Source organism: Camponotus vicinus, unplaced genomic scaffold (genome assembly GCF_025532165.1).
Source record: "Camponotus vicinus isolate PSW18456_S1 unplaced genomic scaffold, iyCamVici1.0 SCAF_2, whole genome shotgun sequence".
Taxonomy (NCBI): Eukaryota; Metazoa; Arthropoda; class Insecta; order Hymenoptera; family Formicidae; genus Camponotus; species Camponotus vicinus.
The window spans coordinates 11,121,990-11,147,825 of record NW_028141956.1 but is presented as its reverse complement, the minus strand read 5'-3'; the positions used below and the strand labels follow the sequence as shown (position 1 = coordinate 11,147,825).

Below are 25,836 nucleotides of genomic sequence, written 5' to 3'. Positions count from 1 at the left end.
AAGATTTTTTTAAAAGGAACGTTATACGTTTTTTTAAATATTAATTTTACACACGTTTTTCATTTTTTTATTCATTTTTTCATAATAATTTTATGATTACTGTCGATATTTTTTCCCATTTTAGCAAGTTGAAATGTTTCGCGTGTAGATGCGGCGGACGTTTCTCGCGGATCAAGTAACTCTTGGATCGATTCGATGACGCGAATGCTTTCTAAATAATACGTGCAGCGTTCTACTTTAATACATGACGGTTGATAGCTCGATTGGAGGGAAGGTACGTCTGTGCGCGACGGGTTAGCGACTTGGAGAGAGGCTTAGCAAGTTTCGTTATTAAAGATACAAGCGATTGGAGCGATTACCCTATCTTACCGTATCTCCGTGACAAATTTTATATGACTACCTTAATACACGCGAGACGATTAGAGTGTATTATCTGCACACGATATCTATAAGTACATTATTCGACAACACACTTGGCAAATGTCGCAATAAATATTCTTGATGACTCATCTTTTAACGTGATGCGCGATCGTCTAACAAGAAATAACAAGAAAGACACTTATCTTTACATAGAATATTCATAAATCTTGCAATACTGTCGCATATTTTTGCACAAACATTCATTTTAAGGTGCATCAACACATTTGAAATTCTGAATAACGTTTGAAAAAATAAAATTATGGGAAAATTTTATTAAAATGAGGGAGAACGACGTTATCTTGTTTTGACTCAATTATCATCGGGAGAGAAATTATTTATTATTTAGCGGTGCACAGAATGGAAGGAAATTTCTGCTTATCGGCCTCGGCTACGGCCGCAAAATTTGATTACCGTTAATGATCGAGGTGTCGCGATCGGCGCGCGAAGAAAACGCTCGCCCACAGGGTCGACCCTTTTCCTGCCCTTTTTCTGCGCCTGCAATTTTGTATCGGCCATTAGCGCCGCGGACGGGGCGCGGCTTGATGGAAATTTATGACAGCCACTTGATTGGGTTCAACGTTCCCCGTATTTCATCCTCGCGGAACGCTTCCTCCGACTTCTTTCGCACTGTGTGCTCCTTTAGGGTCTTAACGACCTCGGCGATTAAAACGTACGTTCGCGAGCCATGGTTTCGATCTTGATGCGGCCAACGTGTTTCGTATGACAGGATTCTTCTTCCTTCGTCTTCAGCCGAAGCTCAAAGCAAATCGATTTTAAAGACGCGCGAAAACCAGCAGGATAATATCCGCCTTGTTGCTAGATTATTCCTCGAGAAGAATGAAAACACAAATAAAATTTGATTCTTTGATGAACGAAGATTTATATAGTAACATTAACGAGTACTAGATTCAAAGAATATTGAATTAAATGAATTAAATATTCGATTTATAGACAAGTATATTCATACTATTATAAATATTACATTTAGTGTTCGTGGATTCACAGATTGCTAAAATCTTAACTATTAATAAATAGCTGGCCGATTTAACATTGATCGTACGTTGACTTGATCAAGATAGGTATCGAATTGATCTGATTTTCTATAAATGTTTCAACATTCTAAAAATATTAAAAACGATCATTTACTTAGCGTGTAAAAGTCAGATGTAAAGTTCGTTAAAATCTCATATATAATTTTCACGTAGAAAAAAATAATCTAATAACGGACGAATTTTTCGATCGATCTATTTCTATGTAATATTTATGTGCTTTTTTTACGTGTCGAAGAAATCATGACGGATTTCGCACGAGGACATTTCGCGCGTTTCACAAATCGCCATTTCTTGAAAAACCAAGCAAGTTTACTCGACCCAATCATCTTTATGCGTTGTCGGAACATTAAACACTCTCTTTCTCGGATAATTTACGACACGCTCGTTGACGAGAGTAGCCGTGCATCTTTCGCGTATAACGAAACGCGAGCGCGAATAAGGAGCGCGAGAAAAGGAGAAGAAAAAAGAGAATGATGAAAGAAACCGACGGATCCAAGCTTCCACAAAGAAATGATGCAAACTTCGAGAAATGGCCGCTGAAGCTGATTTAATCTTTGGAATTTGTATTTCCTCGATCAATTAAGAGCATCAAATTAATTTCAATAATTTCAAAATTTACTCGCTTAATATAATGAGTTTGTCGCAATTTATATCAGCGTAGCTTTATTACATTATATTTTGACGATCAAACTTAAATTAAAAATATTAAACAAAATCCACTTGAGAATTATCTGAAACATAAAGAGAATTAAGAGAGACATTTATCTCTTTATTTCTTTAAAAATTTATTTCTTACGCGATTTTATTAATTTTTAATCATTGTTGACAGTCTTCAATTGACAAAATCGTCAGTCTTCTCAGTTTGACTTTTCTAATATTCACGATATTTCGTATAATTGTCACATAGGAGAGATATTCCACATAAACACATAAATTCCCCAATTACCCCCCGGGATACGATTCGTTACTATTTTCGAGTCCGCGTTCGAGATCACTTTGGCCGACGGAGAAACGCGGTACGCGCGACAGGACGGCAGTTTTTATAGTTATTATTTTTTCGTGTTTATTTCTCGCGCGTATTTCGAATCATAAATCCGCGCCCTCCGCGTGTCGGTTGTTAAAACTCTCGCTCTTTCTCTCTTCCTCTTCGCACTCGGTGCAACTGCAATCGCGCAGTCCCGACGTGCACACGTGGCCTGGTAAGGCCGTAATCTATAAATACTCGGGCGCAATTTTCCACCTCCGATCAGCTTCCTTCATTACGCGCTCCTAGCGAGATCGTTACCCGCGGCCTTGTCGACAAATGGAAAACCGATGTTAACGTTTGTTCCCGCGCCATCGTCGGAATAAAGCATTTTTCCGACTTCGGGCGTTTGGCTTTAAACGCCGTTTAATCGTCGAACTGTCGACACGTACGCGTTGATTTGTCGCCGAAGCGGCCTTCGTCTAAATCGACACGTGTCGCGATTACTCGGTCGTCGCCGTCTTCTGGCAAGAATACAAAGCAGAGATTTTTTTCTCTGGAAATATAATGGTCGAAGGAATTCGAAGCGAGACAAACCGTAAGAGTGACGAGAAAGAAAAAGCGAAACGCTCTCGTATGTATCATCTGTATATAATTATTTCCGATATTATTCTCAAATTTTTGCAACGCGAGCAAACGAATTTTAAAATCTCTTTCAGCCGGTTGCTTTTATCTCTTCGCGCAATTTTCCAAAATAGAGATATCGGAAACTCCGGTCTCAAAGACTTCAATGAAAAATTCTTGGGCGTTTTCATCTACTGACCCCGAAAGTAGAGAGGGACCGGAATTTTCGATAGTCGATGCGACGTGATTCGCTACGGCGGGACGCGCGGGAAAAGCGCGGAGAGAGTCCCCCGGAATCGAAATGAAAACGCGGCTCGGGCAAGCATCCATAAAAACCTTTTCGCCCTCGGCAATTAGCAATAAAGTTTTCATCGTTTAATAAAGGTCGGTACAAATAAATGGCACGATAAAAAATCGACGAACAATACAGGCGCATACGCGCGTTGGCGTGCAACGTGCAACGTGTAATTCACGCCGGTGTGCGTGCACTATATCCGGCGAACGCCGCACGCACCCGCCGTCAGATTTTCCGCGTCCGTTTTATCGCGGCCGCTCGGCTTTACGAGATCGGTGTTTTATTTCGTTTATCGTATGTATAAAAAAGAGGAGAGAGTATACGCGTACACACATGCGTATATACACATGCCCCGCGAGCGAACTGCTCGTTTCTCTTTCTCGCACTCGTAGGACATCCTATAGATACATACGCGGAAAAATCGCGCCAGCAATGATGACTTTAGATCTGTTTCACACGGACTTTTCGTGGGATATTCATATTAGCTTCCAGCTATGCCGGTCACGGTTCGCACGACTTGAAAGCGCATTCATAATTGTTCAAATAATTGTAAATAATAAAACAAGAGCACACATAATTCGCTTAATGGATAATCGTTAGCTCGAGTTAAAAAATTATAATTGTAATTTATCGAAATAAAAATAGTTACATATATTATGTGCGAATACTTCCTAATGCTGTTACTTACTTTTGACCATTTCTGAAAGTAGGTGAAGACGGAGCATATTTATTTTTAGCATTTGTCAAGCGTCGTTTTATTTGCGCTCATTTATCACTTAGATATTATTGACATCTTAACATTCTTGTTAAGAGAAAATTCGATAGCGAAGTGCAAAATTGAAAATATGTTTGAAAAATTGAAAATATATAATCGTGAGAAATACTTTCGGATCGCGTTTGAGAAACATGAAATCCACCTTATGAATATGTTACACAGATATCGCGATATTGTCGCAGTTTTACACCGGCCATTGCGTGGATAAGCTAAGCGTTCGATCGCCGAGATCCGGCATCGTATTCCGTTCGCTTTTATGCCATGTTTTATTTTGCACCATTTTTTTGTCCCGCGAATTGCAAATTATGTCAAGAGATCAACACGACGAAACATTTTCAACAATGTTATCGTATTAATTTTTTAATCAACTTACGTAATATTTTATTGATAATAAAATGAAAGATGATATACCTATGATGATTGAATCAATGATCAATACTCAATCAGAAAAACAATAATTACGTAAGTACGAGTAAGTTTTATTAAAGATATTTTACTATTTTCTCTTTCTGATTGAGATTTGCATGTCTTTTCCAACTTCGTATATATATAACGAGTTTTTTATAGATATTATTAGTTATATAAGCATATATAAATATTTTATGAATATATATATATATATATATATATATATATATATCTCTCAATTATACATAAAAAACGCATTTATATAATTAACTTTTATTTTTATCAGCTCAGCGATGCTATTAACTTTATTGCACCATCGTGTCACATTTAATGTTCGGAATGAAATATTGAGGCGCACATTACTTTGTAATCGTAAGAAAATGTTTACCCGTTTTACATATAAATCACCCTTGCGCGCGCGAGAAGGAGTTAAGCGAAAGGGATTCGCGAAGAATAACAGGTGACATAAAGAAAGAAAATGCACGAGACTTGGGGACACGGTGAAAGAAGATCCAGAATGCACCCGAGGCGGCGCGTGTGTTCCGAATGATAGCGAGGGGGAGGGGAACGACGGCGGCAGGATGATGGAAACAGGGAGGCATGAAGAAGGCATGAATGGAAGAGCCGCGGGGCACCCCGGGAGTGAAAATCCGGAAAAATATGTCATCGTTTCATCGACAGTCATCACAAAGAACCGAACGAACGAACGAACAGCAGGAACGAGCGGCTGAATATGGCGCGTGTTGGCGTACGCGCTTTTCCCCTCGCATCATCTCCCTCTCGGATGGATACTAGTTTCCCTCCCTCCTCCTCCCCTGTCGTTCTTGGCTCTCTTTTTTTTCCTTCCTTCGCGCTGCCTCCACCTCCGCGCCTCCATCTCTGCCGCCGATGCAGTCATTGTGCGCTGCTCATCCCGGTGTATTGTCGTCCGAAACAATGATTTCATAAAAATACACGCGAAAGGACGTCGATGACACAGGCGAGAGCCTGTGTGATGGAAGGGAAGGGAAGGGGGAGGGGGGAGGGTGGCGGGAGCGGGTTGGGAAGCCGGGATGCGACGAGCGGCCGATTTTACGCGAGGGAGGTTTTTCGCCCGGTGGTTTTTTTCGACGACGAAGAGAATCGAGTTGCCGTTTCGGCGCAGAACAGATTTTGTCACACACACACATATACACACGCGCCCGCACGCACACATATACGGGTTACCCTCAGTGACGTAAACTTTTCGCTGCCAACTTTTTTTTTATTCCGTTCTATATATACTAATCGAATCGCAGCATGCACGAAAATTCAGTTATTTTAAATTTTATTACGCTGAACTTGATGATAAGCTGAAAATTGAATAGCGCATCGGTAGCCGGTTAAAAGTTTAACCCGTTTATCCGATGGTGTTGTATTTAGCAGCGCGAAAGAAAGAGAGAGAGAGAGAGAGAGAGAATGGAAGCCGCGAGAAATTTCATCGCATTCCCATCCGGGAGCTTCGTGACGCGACTCGAGTCCCCGAAGTCTCGAGGCGATTCGATCGCAAATGACGGGTTATCGAGTGTCTGCCGTCGTGGAATTCCTTGCTCGACACGGCGGCGAGAAGTTCGGTGTCGAGTCGGCGAGCCGCGGGGACGAAAAGGGCGGAGAGTGGTAAAGGGGATGAGGTAAAAGGGACGAGAGAGGCTAGAGGCGTTTTTCGGGCTTCCTGCTGCGGTGTGCAACAGGTTATAGTTTTTGGCATACACCTCCACGCTTCGTCCGTTCCCTCTCTCTCTCTTTCTCTCTTCCTCTATCGCAGCCCTTTCTCCTCTCTTTTCATCCACCCACTTCCACCCGTCCACCCCGTCGCACTCTACGTTATTCTATCCACGGTTTCTCTCTACCGGCCGCCACGCTCGCTACCCGCTGGCTGGCTTTATCCGATTGCGATTCCTCGCGAAAATTCGAGCCAAAGGGGTAAGCCGAGGTATTTCGACCGTCGCCGCGACCTATCTCAATAAAATCGTGCCGGCACTTCTCACCGCCACGTGGCTCGCCTCGATCTCGATGAATCTCTCGTTGAGCGAAATTACGAGCGATTTCCCGACGAATGATTAACTCGCTTATTACACGCGCAAGTTTCTATTGCTTTTTCTATTCTTTTTTTAAATACTTTTGAAATTCATTTTATAACAAATCATTTACTAGTCGAAATTTAAACTATTTTAGATGTCGAGAGAAGGAGAGAGAGAAAATGTTTAAATTTACAATTAAAAAAAATAAGATTAAAAGTTTTCATTATTATTGTTCAAATCGATAATATTACAATATTTTTTGAAAATAAAATAAAGTTAGAAAGCTTGAGAAAATATTCTTGAGATAGAAACTGTACAAGTATTTTTTAGCACAAACTGTGAAACATCTACTAATTCGGCGTATAAAAAGAGTGAAAAGTACATTAAAAGGTTTATTTTGAACGTGACATAATTGAAAGAATTACCTTATGTTTGAGAATTGCGAGAATGAAACCTGCGACAGTGATGTGCGGATTTTTATGCGACACGACGGAAAATTTGAGACAAATGGAAAATTTCAATAGGGAAAGTGGCGCGACGGAAAGTTACGAAGTTAGTTTCATCTCTATTCATGGCTTACATCTCGAGACGCGGCAGTCTCGAAGGCGTTTCATCACTTTCTAATCTTCCACGAGAGGTTTTACGGCGCACCAAATTTTCTGCGGTTACCCAACGAAATACTGCCACACTTGTGTTAACTCTTCGCGATTTAGCGTTTATAATTAACTCGGTGGTAGTATCGTCATGATAATATGTGGTATCTTGCTACATCTAACTTGTGATTTTTAACATTTGAAAACGCATTTCATAGAATTTGATTCGATATGAATTTTTTTTCCAACAATGATTTATATATATATATATATATATATATATACGTGATGATTACGAGAAGAAGAAAAAAAATTTATTGCAATGAAATGCATATGCAAATGCATTGCATCGTGGTTTCAAAATTTTTGAATTTAGAATTTTGGAATTAGTTGAAAAATTAAAATGTTGAAAATTTTCTGTGCGATACGCAAAATTTCAATCATAGTATAAAAAAATTATAAAGATGAATTAATAAAGATTAACCCTAAATAATGTAGAGAACATCATATTCATTTCTCTGAAAGTTATACATTCTCGTTCAACAAAAGATTATACGGATTTCATGGTAGGGTTATATCGCATCCTGCGATACCATAGCCGGATGAAATGCATTAACCCTTTCATCGCGAAAAAAAGAACGTCGCGTAAAAAATAGGACTCGAGCGGAGAGAAGCCTGAGGGAGAGGGAGGAAAGGGGAGAGAGGCTCGACTATATCGACGCCCTAGGACTCGAATTTTTAGCCGCCCGCGCTCCGAAAGCCTCGATGGTATCCACGCCATCCCTCGCGCTGCGCTGCGCCCCTTTCTCTTTTCGCCCCGCGTCGGTTCGCTCTCTTTTTTTTTTCAGCGCCGGGTCCTCGCGGCGCTGCGGCGCGTCGAAAAAAAAGCTCGATTTTTCCCTCGCTACACTTCTGTGTTATTTGCTTTATGGAACGCCTGTTACAGATAAATATAATAGGCATTCATCGCCGCGTATTGTCCCCCGACGAAGCGCCGCGCGCGTCGGGGCTTTTGCATTTTTTCCATCCCCGTTCTCCTCCTCCCTCTCCCCTTCCCAGCCACCCATTTTTTTGTCTCACCACCACGACCATCGCCATCGCCGTCACTACTACCATCAGCCGCCAGCGCGGCTACTCGCCGACGATGACGACGACGGTGACGCCGACGCCCGCTACCAGCACATCGCGTAGGCCGACGCCGGCGTCGACAACGACACCGATGCCGACGACCGACGCCCGACGCTCGACGCCATCGCGCCCCAGTCACCACCAATGCGGGACATACACGGGACTCGGTGAACGCGCACGCGAGCTCTCGTTTTTATTATTCGCGTTTTTTGGAATTTTTCCAGTGGTGCCCGGCATTGTTTCACGGTTTGTCATTGTTATACGCCTACATCCTGCCAAGCGAGGGCTCTATAGTCGAGCTTTATGCCCTCCTCTCCCTTGTCCTCAACCATCCCCTGCCACCCTTTTAACTCCCTTTCTCACTCTCCCCCCTCGCCTCGTATCGCGCAGTTGTCGTCAGCCACATGTACGTACAGGGTGTATCGAAAGTGGTTTACTTCTTAAACGACGCATATTAGAGAAATAGAGGAAAGTACAAGATTGTATGGTCTTTCATTTTCAGTGTTGTTTACACGACTAATTTCTCTTTTGCTTTGAGTCATTGGTGATTTATATGATATAATTGTTACAGATAAATTGACATGGATTCGCCATTATTTTTATTTGTTTTATTTATTTTTCGTATCAATATACATATTTCGGTTATTAAACTTTTTAGGAATTAAGTTTCTGTCGAAATTAAAATTTATTGGAAAATGTGACCAAACTTGTCTAAAATTTTGTATTTATTAATACTCTTATCAGAATATTAATTTTTAGAATCACTTAACTATACAATCATTAAATTTTTATCAATAAAAATCGGCTTCAATTATTTCCTATTTTAAAATCAACTTTTGATGCATTCTGCATATAGTCCCTTTTAATCTCGTCGCACAATGATAATAATGATGAAGAACAACAGACTGTTAGGAAAGCTTGATGATGACTGTCGAATGACTCCGGGCGTTATTACAACTGTCTTCACCTCCGTTTGATTGTTACGGTCTATTCCGTGCACAGATTTAATGATTCCGTTCGAGCGATCGGGATCATGAAGAAGGACCAAGATACCGGGGTCTATTCTTAGCCGTCGACTAAATAAAGGCAATAAATCGCGAAGAAGTCGGTAGGTAGATTTATTTAGTTTCAAGAAGGTAAACAGAGCGAAACAATAAGACGAGAAATGTAGTTTATCTGTTAGTTTCGTCTCGATTAGGAATTCTTGGACAATCTGATTCGTTCGTAATGAAAGTTTAATGAATACGCCATTCTATGCCATATTTCAATTATTAACGTTAAATATCTTCTGGTTATATAAAGTTTCAGTTTGACATTTTCTCATCGTTGCGAATGTAAATTTCGCATCATAATCGAGTTAAGGCTATTGACGCTTTTCTTAACCAACTCTATGTTCGTTTCTTATCGATTCACGTAAAAATAGCGATATCGTATCGAATCGACGCTCTTACAGATTCTTTGTTCCATATTCACGTTGCACATTTAACGCTAAACGTGATTTTCATATTTACATTAGATGCAATTTCTTTATGTGATAAATAAAACTCGCGATTATCTACTAACATATTCAGTATTATATAAATGCAACATGACATTAAATAAAAAAGCACGAATGTGGATATTTATTACAAGACGTTTTTCTATTCGACATCGATAAATAATTACGTGCGATATCAAATAAAATTGCTATAACGACGACGTGCTGCCGCATTAATGAATGTGCAGCAACCTCTCGACTGCGCATCTTCGATCATCGTTGAAGTCGATACACGCAAGTCGATTTTCGCCGAGGACATAAAGAATGAGGACGCGTTACATGGCCGAACCAGTCGTTAAAATCGCTAATGAAAGTGACACCGTCGCGTAAAAAAAAAACTCGGCATAAACTTATCGCATTATACTAGCGAAACGTCATCTCCTGTTTGCACGCACAGAATTAAATGCTTTGAGCAAACTGATGATCATTCGAGCTTGTTCTTCAGGCTACGAAGTCTATTCGCGCGATTGTAAATTCTCTTGGCAATGCTATTAAAAGCTTAATGGAGATAGCGTTCTTTTCATAATCTCTGTTTCTGAGTGCACAAGTATGTAATGTATATGTGTTTAATAATAGTAAAACATTAATGTAAAACACAAGAAAAATAATATTACTACATTAATAGATTGCGATTCATTTTAAAATTATGAAGAGTCGCAGGAATAAAAGAGATTTATTAAACTCGTTTTATGCTATTTTAATTTTGATAAATAAATTTATTTTTTAGTTTCTTCTACAACATAATTAATCCAATAATCGAATTAATTTTTTAGGTTAAACAGATTTATCTATCGACTCTACTCGCCTAGCATTCTTTATTTATCTTTATAAAATCTAAAAAACATGAGCGGAATATCGGCCCGTTTCAGTTCGACGTTTATCCGTATCGAGCAGGAAACGCGCGATGATTGCGACAGACACACGCACGCTCGCCGTCATCGCGAAAGCGCACGCACAAAAAGTCGCTGATCCGAGAAGACTCGTCGCTCGAAAATCGGAAACAAACAGTCGTCGCGATCGCTCGTTAAAATCGTCAGTGAGGAACGATCAATTAAAGAGATGCTCGCGGCACCGGTATCTGTTCCCGGGCTACCGCGAGCCTATCAGCGATCGCGATGGTCGATCTGGGTACGGGTGGCCGTTGTATGACGAATGCGAATATCGACGGCGGCAGTTGTCCGATATCGTCGATCGCCTGGCTCTTCATCCCTTTCGCGCCCCCCCCCCTTGTTCTCCGTCCTCTATCGCTCTCTATCGCCTCGAAACGCGTAAAGCGCGCGCGATAAACGCGCGCACTCACACGCGTGCGTGCACTCGCGTGCCACTCTCTATACGCACACGAGAGAGAGAAAGAGAGAGAGATAATGCGTGTGCGTGCACACTTGCTCTTCTCTGTGCTTCGCGCAGAATAGCCACGCTATTAAGTATACTCGCTGTGTTTATCATCTCGGCTTTATATTTACGTTTATGGTTACGGTCATGTCGCGATTCCCGATTTCGTGCTCTCTCTATGTATCCATCTCCGCGGTCCCTTTCGTTTGTCGAGAATTATGAGCGAGGGAAGAGATCCCTCGAGCCAAATCGAAATCGATGTTATAGAAAAATTTAAATATAGTTTGCTACCGTTAGAGATAAAAATCTAAGCTAATTTGTGATTATAAAATCTTTTTTTATTTTTTATAAATCAAAGGACATTATGTATCTTAAATTTTCACGATTTTTTTACTGATATATGATGAAAATTAGTAATAAGACGGAAACAATAAAAAATTAATGAGACTAATTGTAAGTAAGTGGAATAAAATCTGTAATAATAAGTTTATAAGACGTGTTATTAAAGTTTTTAACATGTTTACGTCAACTAACGGTAATGCCAATTATTTCCTTAACGAGCCTATAACGCAAAAAGTTAGAGCGCGCGCAGTTTGCCGCAAATTGCGACCGCGATATCCATCTTCGGTGCCGCGACGAGCCTCGTTGAAACGAATCGACGGCATCCATATGTTTTGTGGCCCCGCGCGACATTGTACATTCTTTCCAAATGTATACCGCGATCGGCCGTATGTAGGAGGACGTATTCGTCCGTAACGCGCGCTGTTATTCGCGCGTCCGCAGTCTCGATCGCGCTCTCGAACGATCCCTCTGCGATTTTATCGGCCGCGATTCGCGGTCCGACAATGACAGCGTCAGCGACGCGGTACGTGGCGGCGGGCGACAAACAACAACGGCAATGGAATGACAAACGGAATGACAAACAGGAACGCGTCAACAAAGGACCGGCGCGTGCTGAAAAGAGGACGAGCGCGCGTCAAGCGCGGGTCGCGTACAACCACCCAACAACGGGAGGAACGGGAGGGATGGTTGACGGCCGGGTGGCACGAGGGGATTGCAGAGGGAGAGGGGAATGCGTGCGCGATGACCGGCAGCGGTATCGTATTCATAGCGGCCGCGATATTGCCGCGAGATTCGCGAATTTCCAGCGGCAGGCCCCCGCCCTCCTCCCCCTCCCGTCTCCCCTTCCCATCTTCCTCCACCGCCGTGTTCCATGCATTTAGAAGCCCTCCGTTAGACGATGCGTAGTCAAAAGTCTAATTAATTTGATATAGAGAGAGGTACGCTGCCCAGCGTCCTGTGACGTTCTGTGAATGTCTATCCCTTTCATCGCCTGAACGGCCGAACCCTTTGGCACGAGCCTCTTTGACAGCCATTTAACTCGCCATGGAGGGTTCAGATTAATGTATATCTGGATTTCGTCCGGCGTGAAACAATGCTATATCCATTTATCGGAAAAGTAGATTAATTACGAATGAATTGCTCTAATGAGGAAATATTTTGAAAGAGAGATAGTTTACAAATATACATAGAGAGAATAAGGAAAAATTAAAGGCCTCTCAGATATACATATATATAAGTGTAAAGAAATTCTAAGAAACTATTTGTCATTCATTTTATTCATCCAATTTTCGAGTTGTTAGCACAATACAATCTTTTTTGTACGATGATCACAATGGAAATTGATAGCGATATATGGTGCTGTAAACATTAATCGCGACAATCGGCGTTCCTCTCTGTAGTTCCACATTTCGTTCCTCCGACTTTCTCTCCATTACCTTCCAACGTCCTGCGGGGTACGTGTCTGTCGCCGTCCCTGCGAAGAGAGGGAAGGGACATGTACACTATTACGAAGGCATTGTGTGTAGATTTTCCTCATTTACTACCAGGTGATGCCGTCGATTGTCTAGGATGATGGCGCAAATTATGCGAGTCACACCTAATTGGCAGTGACCGTGGGGTCGCGTGGGATGCGAGACTACGTCACGTACACGCATATGCATCGCGAATCGTTGCATCGATGATAGAGAGCGAGCGAGAGAGAGAGAGAGATGCAAAGAGGAAAAGAGAAACATTTATTGTTCTATTAATCTTTTAAAGATACGTAAACAATTGACATAAATGACTTGAGCATATTTTCGGCCTTCTAAATTTTCATTCTCGTTTCCTATATTTATATTAGAGCATTTACGTACAACGAGAAAAAACAATAGAGATATTATATTTCATATTACAAAATTATACGTTATGAATGTAACATTCTATAGCATTAAAATAAAGATAAATTAAATAAACAAAATTACCATTGATCATCTAAAATTAAGCTGTTCAACTTTTTGTCAAACGGATCCCAAGCGGAAAATATCGAAATCCGCGAACGATAATTGAGATACAACCTATAAATCTAAGACTCGTCGGGAAAATTCGAATTGTTTGCTCTATTGAGATTATTACGCAATGTTGCTTGTAGAGCGAGCTCTTAAACGTTAATTAATCTCTATTCTCGCGATTCGAATAATTGAAGCTCGTCTCGTTTTAATATTAAATGTTGATTGCGCTAATGCCGAATTTATTCAGCGACTAGGTCGAAATTTCGATTTGTACATGTAATAAAATTACAATCATTGACGCGGTCGCGTAATTCCGCTGGCGCGTAAACGGGCGCGTTATAAAAACGCAGGGCGGCAATACCGCGAGTTAATCAAAGGAATTACACGTATAAATCGTTGCGATAGTTTGTAGATTGCTTTTTTATTAATTCACCGGCCGCCCGGTATCGCGGACTGTGATTGGATAAATGGCTCGGCTCGCCATGGAGGAGGCGCCGGCGTGTTTTTCATCAACTTTGTTGAAAAATCCCGGCTTTTGAATAAAAGTCGGTTAGAGCCCATTGTGGGACAGAGCGATCTCAATATGGATGAAGTATATCGGTACATAACGCTTTGTGCCTTTACCTGGCGATAATTTGTAGTCCGTTGCCGGCGATATATCTTCACCGCGATATATCTATACGCATCAATTTTAACTTTTAAATATGTAGGGTCGATCGGGATAATTGTGACAGTGCAGCTGCAGTGGACTGGACGCTACATTTTCCAGGCTCGAAATTAATAGTCGTCATAAAGTAAGAAATATCATCGAAAATGTCAAATAAAACAGTCATTGGGATGAGAAATTGTAGCAGTTAATTTTTAATACAATCCGCATTATATAATATAATAAAGTTACTTGAAAAATGATTACTGCTTATCGGAATTATATTTATAGTTGATGGAATTGACGCGTCGTCCAAGAGAAATTAAAAGTAACGGATATAATTTTAACTTAATTTGTTCATTCGCTATCAAACAAATTAAAAGAATACGCGACATTTAAATAAAAGAGTGTAAAAATATCGTCTTCGAGGACGTTTTTACAAAACGAGAAAATTAAGAGCGCGCGGTCGAAGTTTTACGACGTTTCGGAAATCGGATCTTTGAATTACACGGCAGAAATCGTCTTCGGGGATCAGCTGATTCGATAAACATTGTATTAACTACAACTCTCTGCTTTGCTCTCTCGCTTTCCGCCATCCAAAGAACTTTGAGAGGCGCGGTGCGAGTTTTTGCGGTAGTCTCGATAATTACTCGATTGCAAGTAATGTCGAGAGGTTCTTGCCGAGTGCCTTTCGAGAGAGAGGAAGAAAGAGAGAGAGCCAAGAAACAGGAAGGGATTGAGAAGGCAAAGGGACGGAGAACGGACGGCGGAGAATTGACCTCGCATTATCGGCCGAGGTGATATTTGCATTCCTCTTGCAGTCGCGTACGCACGCGCGCACTTTGTTACTCGACTTTTGTCTGAAGCGAAAGCTCTTCCATCCCCCTTCTGCCTAGAAATCGCATCCATATCCCTTCGATGTTCTCTTATCTCTGGGCTAAAGAGATGTCCTACTTTTTCAAAGTAGATATTATTTAAATTTCAAGTGGATATCATTTAAATTTAAAAACTGAGCTTGGAATATTATTTACTAGGAGTTCACTGGCGATACAATAGCAACTTTGCAAACAAGACATAAATCTACAACGCTGTCATAAAATTGTAATGACATAAATTATTATTTATTATGTTTTTTTTTTTTTATAAAGTCGAGTTATGTTTTACTGTACTACGAAGTAATATTATCGAAATAACAATTATCGATGCATGAAATTGATAAGGCGTTTTCGCATATATATTTTCTTTCGAATCTATTTAATATATCTTACGAATTAATCTAAGACGCTCGTCGCGTCGTTCAGTCTGGAAATTCCGCTGCTACGATAACCCATCAGCTGCGATACTAGCTGGTAGATAAAGATCGTGTTCGATAAGTAAATCGGTGTGGCGGCTTCGATTAATATAAGGCATTAAGAGCCTCGAGGCATCAAATAAATATTGACGTGGTCGTTAAGCCGCGCGCGTGTTGTTTTTATTTATACGCGTCCGCGATCGGGCAGGTATTGAAATTTATTTCGTCGGCTCGCGCGCGCGCGAGAAACGCTTTAATGCCGGCCGACCCTATTAAGAAAGTTTAATGGCAGAATGCGTAAAGTTTTATTTCCGCGGGAGGAGAAAAAAGGGCGGAGCGGAACGCGCGGGAAATTTAATACCCGGAGCGTTTCGATCGCGAAAAAATCGTATCGCGCGGCCTCGTAGGATAGCAACCGCGAGCGTAAACGTTTATTTGCCGCTCCTACATCTTTGATGAGGTTGCGCCCTACTAAAAGTCGTGTCTACCAGAGTGAGAAGAGAGAAGGGGGAAGAGGTTGATGTAAAAGACGCGCGAGCCGCGTAATAATTTAACACACCGTTGGCGAATCCGAGTCTTCGAGGAAAAAGTCCGACATTTAAATAAGATCATCCTTTACGCACGACGATATCATCTCCATCGTTCGTTCGACCGGAAGGACGAAAGTGCGAGACAAAAAATATCAAAATGTCGGATTATAACAGATCGTATCTTCAAGCAGATTTATTAAGGACATCGATTAAAACAAGTTTCGTCGCCTCATTTTCGTAGGAAACTTTTAAATTATTTTCGATTGAAACTTATATGTATCATTTAATCTTCTTCGTTGCTAATTTTGATGAATTAAAAATGAAACACGTATATCGATTTCTTCAAAAGAGTTTAAAGTCAATACGAACATATATCTTATTTGCCGCTTTTACATTTTTGATGACATTGCACTCTACTAAAAATGAGTCACGCGAGGCTTAGTACAATCATTTCAAAATAAAAGCAGAGACATTTAAAAAAAAAAAAAATTTAGCTTATATCGGCTTTTCTTATCTCGATGAGATAAACGTGGCGCGATAACGCATCGCGATGAAGTTGCAATGCGCTTGTATTTGCGGTGCAAAGTCGTGCGCCACTCCGAGTCAAGTAGTAAGTACTCGATGTAAAGGCAAACGTGCTCTTGCAGCCCGAATGCACTTCATGTGACTCAGTTGTCTCTTTCTCGCTTTCTATCTCTCTTTCTCTCTTTCCTCTTGTGTCTCTTTATCTACCGACTTACATAAGACTTTATGCTGTTTCATCTCAGCTCACGTAGCGCCATTGATTGCACCGCGAACGTGATCCCGAGTACCAGGATTTCGGAAGAGATCGTAGGATACACGAATGATAAGGGTAAACTTCCGAGTAAACACCCGCAAAAGATTCGAGAAAGGTGATTTTCAAGTTTCAACATGTCGTAACTCTGATGTGTATTGGGATACTTCTTTCCAACTTTGCCGCAACACCAGATATAATATTGATATTTGAGGAATCGAAAGCAACAGTATATATCATTTTGACTGTCTTAATAGTAAAAATTATGTTCGTATGCCAGTTTCCAAGCGATCGTCTTTTATTGAAAATTATTAACATTTAAAAAAATTTTAGAATACGTTGCCAATCTTCTCAACGATATCTTCTCAACAAAAGGAAATATTACAAAGATTATCACATTTGATTTACGAAACTTTCGCCTTAAACATAGTTGCGAATCGTGCCAAATCCACGAAATATTTTTTCTTTAAGCAAGAAATCTCGATTGCGCAGTTTATTCGGACAATGTCGGGATAAATACAAGGATTGATTAATTAGTTGTGTAGAGCGATAAAACGCCGGTCAGAGACGAAAACATGTTCATTAAAAAGATATAAATGCAAGTAATCTTCAACACATGTTCATCATATCGTTTGATTTCTGCGCAAAATATAAATAATTTAATAAATATTTTCGGAGGTTATCAAAATATAATCTTCTACGAGCGCATCAACTGAGGCAAAAACAAATTATTCACTCAAAGTCGCAGCCGATAAAAATAATTGAATGCATAAGAAATATATTTATATGTATTTTCTTACTTTTAATCTTGTTTAATAATCTTGTGTCATGAGCCCTGAACTTGTTTTGAGCTTCTCTATCATATTATGGGAAAAATATACATACCGAATTAAAGAAATGAAAATGACCTTGATATTTTCGAAGCGCTTTCACCTGAACAAAAATTATTATCGTCATATGATGATAGCCCTTTTCGTGCCGTGCAATTTTGATTACACAAATTTCCTAGATCCTTTTAGACAGATTCGACAGATTTTTTTATTTAAGATGATAATAATTATTGCCTCATCCTGTATGTTGCTATTTTGGTGGTAGATTTTGTGAAAAGTTATATGTAACTGGCTCGTAAAGTGTATGCGCGATATTTCCTTTTTCGTATTTCAAAAAAAAAAAAGATTATCGATTCTATTTGGTCGAACGGTCGTTTCGGATGCGAGAACCAATCGCGTAGCTTCCTCTCTTTGGCGACTGTGCGAGTTTTTAATAAAAAATACGAGGAGGAACGGGAGAGAGAGCGAGTAGATATTTCTCGCGGTCAAAGAGCGGACAAGAGTACGTGTGCATCTGCGCGCGGCTTACGGGTTATACGCGAATGAACGGTAAAAATCATATCCATATAACCGAGAGGGTGGAAGGCACCCCACGGTATTGGTTATATTTAAATGGGTTTAATGCCCCGACCGTATCCTCGACCGCTCACCGACCAGAGCCACCCTTTCTCTCTTTCCCTACCTCTCTCTCTCTCTCTTCCTTCTTCTTTTCTCTTTTTCTCTATTTTCCATCCTCCTCTGTCGTAAAGCACTCATCCTTCGCTGTCTCCAACCGCGTCACCATCGACGTGAACCCCGCGCTTGGAAGGTTAAAGCAGGCTGTCGATAAAAAGCAAGTGTGCCGGGTGAGACAAGGAGCGCAGCTGAGAGGGTGCAGCAACGATGGACGAGGAAGAAAGAAGAAGGGTAAAAGAGAGAAAAGGAGAGAGGAGCTGTGCGAAAGACCCGGTGTCATTTTCGCTCCTCTTTCTTTTTCCTCTCTACTCCGGGGCGTCTTTTCCACTCTTCCGTCCGGCTTCACTCTCGACAATTAGGTATATTTCGGTTCACCCTCGACATTGTTTTCGCGGCATCTCGAGTGAGCTTCTCGCTCGAGATTCCTTCCACGCGGCGACGAGACGGCTTACCCATCCTTTCTCGACTATCTCTCTCCATCCCTTTGTAATCGCAGTGTTACGAAACTAACGCGAATACGATCGAGAATTTAACTTTTGCACGCATTTTAAAATTATTAGAATGAATCGAATAAAATAGTGAGTCTGAGAAAAATAATAAAAGAGGAACATGATAAAATATCTCTATTCCTAATAATGAAAAATTAATATAAAAAATTGAAAGGAAATTATATCAAAAAGATTCCTACGCATTTTTAATTAAATTTAAATTATAAATTTATTATATATATAATTAAATTTTTATAAACTTTGAGCGATAAAAGATGTTGTAATTAATATTAGTTAATATTAATTAATATTAATTTACAGAAAATAAGTTATGAAAAATATTAAATTCTATATTTAATTAATTTTTGCATACGATATATTGATCAAGCGCATTTTAAATTTGGAAAAAGGATTACATTTATCATCTTATTTTAACGATCTAGATTTCAATTTTAAATCTTATTATAGAGAAGAAAATGATACAAGATAAGTGCAAGATATTAAATAGCAACACATCGTGTTCTTGGTATTAATAACGATCGATCTAGTAAATGTGCGAATTTAAAATAAAACTATCGACGCCAATCTTATATAATGCACATGATGCATATGATGCATATAATACATACGAATGCAATGCGAGCACACGTGTCCCCATAAATCGCTTTTTATGGCGCCTACAAAGTGACAAACGTTTTTCGCTTAGCGTGCGAGCGCCGTTTCTCGCGCGCGTATCGAGCAGCCATCTTTCGCACGTTCGTCGATTAAATAAACATGATCGCAGGCGTCACCATCGAGAGGAGATTCGCGCGCGATCGCGGCTAAAAACTCGCCGCTCATCTCGAGAGCAAAGGATTGAAATGGAAAAAAAACGCGCTCGCCGGTTGATGCTTGTCGATGCAACGAAAGGGATGGTACGAACGGGGAGGGGGCAGAGGGAAGGGTGGGGGTGGAAGCCCGAACCAAATCGGCGGAGCGATCTGCCGCTAATCCGGGCTCGGCAAAACGGTATCGCATTTTTGCGCCGTTTTGCGGCTCTGGCAAAAGGGCGGAAAAAAATCGGCGCTCGCGGGAAAAAATCGGGCGACGGTCGCAGGCAGGGCGCAAAAATCGAGCAGATGAGGGAGCGGGGGAAAGAGAGGTTGACGAACAGGCGCGGAGTGAGGTAGGTAGGTGGAAAGCCGCGATCGGACAGTGACAAAAATTGTATGTAGCGCTAGGGCGACAATAATTGAAACGGCGCGTAACACCGTCCGAATCCTCGAAACCCATTTTATATTTTAATCGCACCCCGATAGGCTCGCGAGCCGCTCCCTCGTGTTTCGCGATACTCGTGTACCGTTCTCTTCCCTCGGCCGATCCCGCTTTGCGATTTTCGCGATCGCCGCGTCTACGCGCGAATAGATAACGCGAGTGACGCCGATGATCGAGAGCCGTTGTGCCGGGAAAGGGATTACGCCGACATTTGCGAGTGTCGGAGGGGGAGAAGAGAGCAGATTAGACACGATATCTCTCGCCGTTGGATGTAATTCTGTGATCGGCGTAATCCAAATCTGTAAAAACGTCTTTCGATCTTTCATTTTTTTTAGCGAGTATTAAAATGGATAAAAATTATATTTTTTTTTTATCTTTGTGATGTAAAGATTCTTATGTTTAGTTATATATAACTTTAGTTATATATAACGTTATATAAGTTTAACTCAAACGGTGACCTCTTTTAATCACGTAATTTTCCATAATTCATTAAAAAAGTTGTATACGAAAAGCAAAAGAATATACATATTTATATGATTTATAGATGCAGAAATAATGCCTTTTCACGGGAAGCGCCTTGGTCATTGTTTGACACGACTGCAGAAAATAAATAATTATAAAAAATCAGACTCTCCATTTGTGCGACTACATTATGATATTTTCAGAGCGTTAATATTAATAAAGTAATATTTGGACATCTGGAAATTTAGCGAAAAATGGAATTACGGGATGCTTTTATTAAGGCGACGATGTATATTATAATAATATACATTCGCATTTATCGCGCGGACTAAAGCATCGAGAAATATATTTGAAAATAAAATTTGGTCTGTTTATATCAAGATTTATATGACATTTATTTTTTATTAGATGCGCAAGATTATTTTTTGCAGATTGGGTGATAAATTGATATTGAAATAAGTACATCAATTTTTTGCAAGACATGATGGGGAAAAATGCTACAAAATATAATAATTTAAAATTTTTACAATTTGTAAATCTATGAAGAATCTGAAAGTAACTTAATCGAATATTTTTTATAAGAACTTTTGCAAAAGTTTATAAAATCTCATAAAGCTTATAGCTATCGAACGAAACATGTGGCTACTTGTAGCAAACGTAGTCTCATCGTGTACTCGAAATTTTATCGATCAAGCAAACGCGGAAATATCATCTTTTTTTTCCGCAATCTGCATACACACACACACACACACACACACACACACACACACACATATATATATATATATATATATATATATATAATATATATATACACACTATAATATCCATACAATGCGATTAGATTATTCAGGAGTTTTAATAGCCGCACTTAACGATTTATCGTCGTATCAATCTGCGGTAACGAGCGGTCCGCTCTTGCGCGGCCGACAATAAATATTTACGCGTTTCCACGTTCCATTATCTTTTATTATTTCAGTATGAAATTATCCCCGATACTTTGTTGTGCGGGACCGTCGTGTCTATCGTTTAATCGCATATTTAACGCGTGTCGGCCAAACTGCTGACACTATAATGTTGTCGACGCAACGCGTCGATCCTCCCCCCTTCCTTCCTTCCTTCCTTCTCGCCTTTCCGTCCACCAACTGGTTAACCGTTTAATCAACAAATTCTTCTTTCTGTTGCAGGTGAGTAACTCGACTTATATGACGGCAGAACCGCAATCGACGGCACCTCATACAAGCGCGATCAACGACGATTATTCGCATAATCGCCAAAGGCGATCGCACTCGTCGCACCGACTGTTTGTGGAAAAACTTTTCCGTAAGTCCGAGTGACTCGAATTAATGCTCATTACAGGCACGCGAAGTACGTCGCGGTCGCAACGGTACTTGTACGCGATAAGATCAAATCGAATGACGGATGAAAGCGGCGCGGTGGGCGCTATATATACGTTGCGATTCGAACGAGAAGGGAAATATTTTAACATTTTCTGATTCTGAATTAAAGAAGCTTTACCAAGTAAAACAAGAGAAAAGAGAGAAAAGGAGAAAAATATAATTTATTTATAAACAAAATTTAATATTTCATAATTTTTACAGTTTGTAATTTAACATAAATCATAAATAAATCTTATAAATAAAAGATATATATATATATATATATATATATATATAAAATTCTGATATAAAATATAATTAAATTATTATAATTTTTAAACATTGTACACATGTATATTTTTGTAGAATCTTTAAAAGAATCATCATACTTGTGCCTCACTACGCAGAGTGTACTAGTTAAAAATATATTACATTCAGTATTATATATTCCAATATATAATCAATATTATATATTTTCAATTAAAATTTTATCAAGTCAGAAAATTCAATACGTTGTTACATAATTTTATATCGCGAGACATCGTAATAATACCGTTGGAAGACCTTCGATGTCAATTCAATATGAGATTCCTTATAATTATTCATATTAAACTATACGTGTCACAGTCGCACTCTCTCTTTGTCTCTCTTTCTCTCTCTCCCTCTCTCTAAATGAAAAACATCGTATAATTCAAACTCGAGTTTTATACTGGGTATGTGCGAGTGTCAAAGATCGTAGCCCACGTGTCTCACGGAGAACAATTACGCCCATCCGATCGCTCGACGAGCGAACGACTTTAACGACGAGAGACAACAAAGGGGGTGACGAGGGGAGTCGAGAAGGGGGGAATACGAACATTAAAGGAGATTTCACGGTGGAGATTAAAATTTATCATAATCGTAAAGGCCTGACAGGACGAGGGTGCGAGGGGGAGGCGATGAGAGGGACGGAGGCGATGCCGCTCGGCGTTATTTACGATTTTTAATATGCAAAGCCGTCATCCCTCCTCACTGCCCTCCATCGCGTCCTTTTGCCGAGCGCGCCCCCGCGCGCGTCCGGGTATGAATAAACATTAAATTCCTCGTTACTCCTTTTAATAACTTTTTATACTTCATATTTTATTAATGCCAAGACATTCCGATCGGGCCCCGCTACGGCCACGGCACGGCGGGTTGCGCAACGTGATTTGCGTTTCAATAACGTCTCTACGTACGCGCTAAGCTTTTTTTCTTGCTCCTTTTGTTTCTTCGTCTCTCTTTTTCCCTTCTTTCTCTCTTTTCATATGTTTCTCTTTCACATTTCGTTTCTCGATGTCTCGTTTCCTTATGATTTTTTCTAAAGACTCTTTTTATCCCCTCCCGCTCTCGCGACAAGTTGAAGAAAATCCGCGTGTTCTTTCAACGATGCGGTGAAACTTTTATATATATTATCGGACGATGATAATATATCCTGTTGAATTTGCATATTTACTTTCGCGTCCTTTACGACGAAGATAACGAGTTAGTTTGCGTTTCAAGAAAAGCCGCCGTTTATATTGTTTTCAAGTTTAATTGAGTTTTCCCACACCTTAATTTTAATCTATGCCTTTATCTTATAAAAACAATAATATGAGATATGCCAAATCGCTTTTAAATTATGCTATTCCACCGAGTAGAATGTCCGCATTCTTCTTTCAAGCGAGCTTTGACGATCTTGTAATATTACAGGTTTGCCGCTAAAGATATTTAATGTTGCAAATTAGAAATGTATGGCTTTATTTTTATTTTTACAGAAAGAAAAAATTTCAAATACGTCGAAGAATATATCGTTAAGTTTTAATGAGATGGTCGCGGATCATATTATATATTAAAGAGATTTTAAGTGGCGTAAAGAGCAAGAGAAGGACTAAGAAGCATCCAAAGTGTCGTTTGTAAAGCGACGTGCACTCATTCCGGGCTTAAAACGCGCCACTAAATGAGAAGGGATGCTCGGCTACTGGCGGTGTCTGGTCAACCACCGCGGGGCGCCCCCAACCCTCTCTTTCCACATGTTCTCTCTCTTTCTTTCTCTCTTTCTCTCTCTCTCGAGAAGGCACGAGCGGAACAACTACATCGGGCCTGCACGCTGGCTGGATTTTAATCGAAGCGCAACGTATAAAGTTGCTGAAAATCAGATTATCCCTGCTCGTCGTGTTCCTCTTCCTCCTGCTCCTGACGCATCCTCCCTTCCTTTTGCTCTCTTCGGATCTCCGCTCTTCGCGTTGCTGCGAGGTATTTTTTATCCCAGTTTTTTATCTCACGAATTTTATCAATCCTAACGATTCAAACGCGACACATTCGAATGAAGGAAGGCCTAGAAGGAAATTTTGCGCAAACGAAAAAAGGAGCGCATGAAGAAAATGATTGATTTTGAAATTAATGTTTGAAACTAATAAGCTAATCGTATTATACATTGACACGTTTTTATCGAGCATTTTTCTCGTGTAATGAATTTCACATATCGTATTTCCCGTATTACGTAGGCGACGACGCGCATCGTTGAATTGAATTAGTGTTCATCTCTAGAAAATGGGGATTGAAAAATTCGCAAAAATATCTGGAAAAATTGATTCTCGCGTGACTCGAATAAGCTGACAAGTGAAAAAAATTGTTTTAGATGGGACGGTTTTATAATTGCTATAACGATGGGATTATCTTTGCGTTAATGACAGGAAAGAAAAGAATAATCTGTCCGAGAACTGACACGTCGACGACAAATTTTTCCTTCTGAAAAGAAATCACGTAGAACGGTTATTTTTGTCTTCTTTGTACCTGTTATTGGATTGTACGGGATGTGCAGCATTCTTGAACGAATCTAGAATCAAGACATGCGCTTAAGAATTTATTTGTCTCGAGGGAAAAAAATAGCCCGTATAAATGGCGCGATCCTCCCCTCCCGTGTCCCGATAACCCCTCGCGAGCGGGGAATAAATCGCGCAGAAGAATGCACACGCGGTGACGAAGATATACTAATGATTTTTCGCGTGCGTGGTTACGGCGGCCGTTTTACGGAGAATATAATATGCGCGTTTCGTGCGGGCGTGCAAATAGAGAGAGAGAGAGAGAGAGAGAGAGAGAGAGAGAGAGAGAGAGTGAGAACGAGAGCGGGAAAGGCGCGAGAGACGGGAGGAGGAGGAGAAGGCGGAGAGGACTAAATACACGTGAACGCGCTCTTAACCGCGACGCAATAATGTCGTCTCCCTCCACAAGGGTGAGCGGGAGAAAGGAGGGGAAGGGGAAGAAAATAATTCCCTCGCTTACTCAGCATCGTAGAAATTTCAGCGTGCGTGTTCGTGCTGGCCTAGCGTTTCCCGAGATTTTTTTCACAATGGCGCTTGTTGCATCCCGGTCGGCGGGCGATTAACCCTTCAATCATATGTATCAACGTATCAGATGATATGGTTAAGTAAAAAAAAGACCGAGCAAATTTTAAAAATTACTAATGATAATGGTAGAAAGATCTATATCTACAGCAATATCTATATCATAATCACTCAAATATACGTATGAAATGTGTAATTTTATGTGATCTCTCTCTAGATTATGTAGTTAAATAATTCCACTTTATATAATGAAGCAGTTTTGTAGTTCTTACAAAACTAGTTTGGTCAGTTTTTGAATTATGCGTATCTCTTATTATATTCCTGATATATTACTACGATAATTAGTGGTGGGAAAATTATACAAAAAATTATACTCGCAAGATTTTAATCTCCAAGAAATTCAGGTAAAAAAGACAAATCGTTAATGTATATTTAAGAGATGGAATTTGTACGCGATAGGTATTGTTGAATCACGGAAACACAGTTAATTTGTTTAAATAAGTATCGAGTAAATTTTGAGCTCGAGAAAAATAAATTATTCTTTAAAGAAAAAGAGGAGATAATAACATGCTCAGTGGTTGTAATGAATTATGGAACAAATTTGCAGCGATCTTATAAAAAGTGATTTAGTCAGTGATTTATTCAGTTTTTATGCGTGTTAATTATCA

The 25,836-nt window shown here is 40.1% G+C and overlaps 1 protein-coding gene across 11 annotated transcripts in view; it reads left to right on the top strand.

Annotated features, from left to right (window-relative positions):
* The window catches only part of LOC145967011 (protein bric-a-brac 1), a 340,940-nt gene that overhangs the window by 155,107 nt on the left and 159,997 nt on the right, over positions 1-25,836 (top strand). For 3 of the 11 annotated variants that reach the window (XR_014437266.1, XM_083091569.1, XM_083091571.1), the window contains exon 5: positions 21,636-21,771. The exons of the other annotated variants lie outside the window; for them this stretch is intronic. Coding sequence is in view for 2 of the 3 variants with exons in the window: in XM_083091569.1 (XP_082947695.1) it covers positions 21,636-21,771 (136 nt within the window). In the remaining variant the exon portion in view is untranslated. The remainder of the gene's footprint in view (positions 1-21,635; positions 21,772-25,836) is intronic. 11 annotated transcript variants of the gene reach the window in all.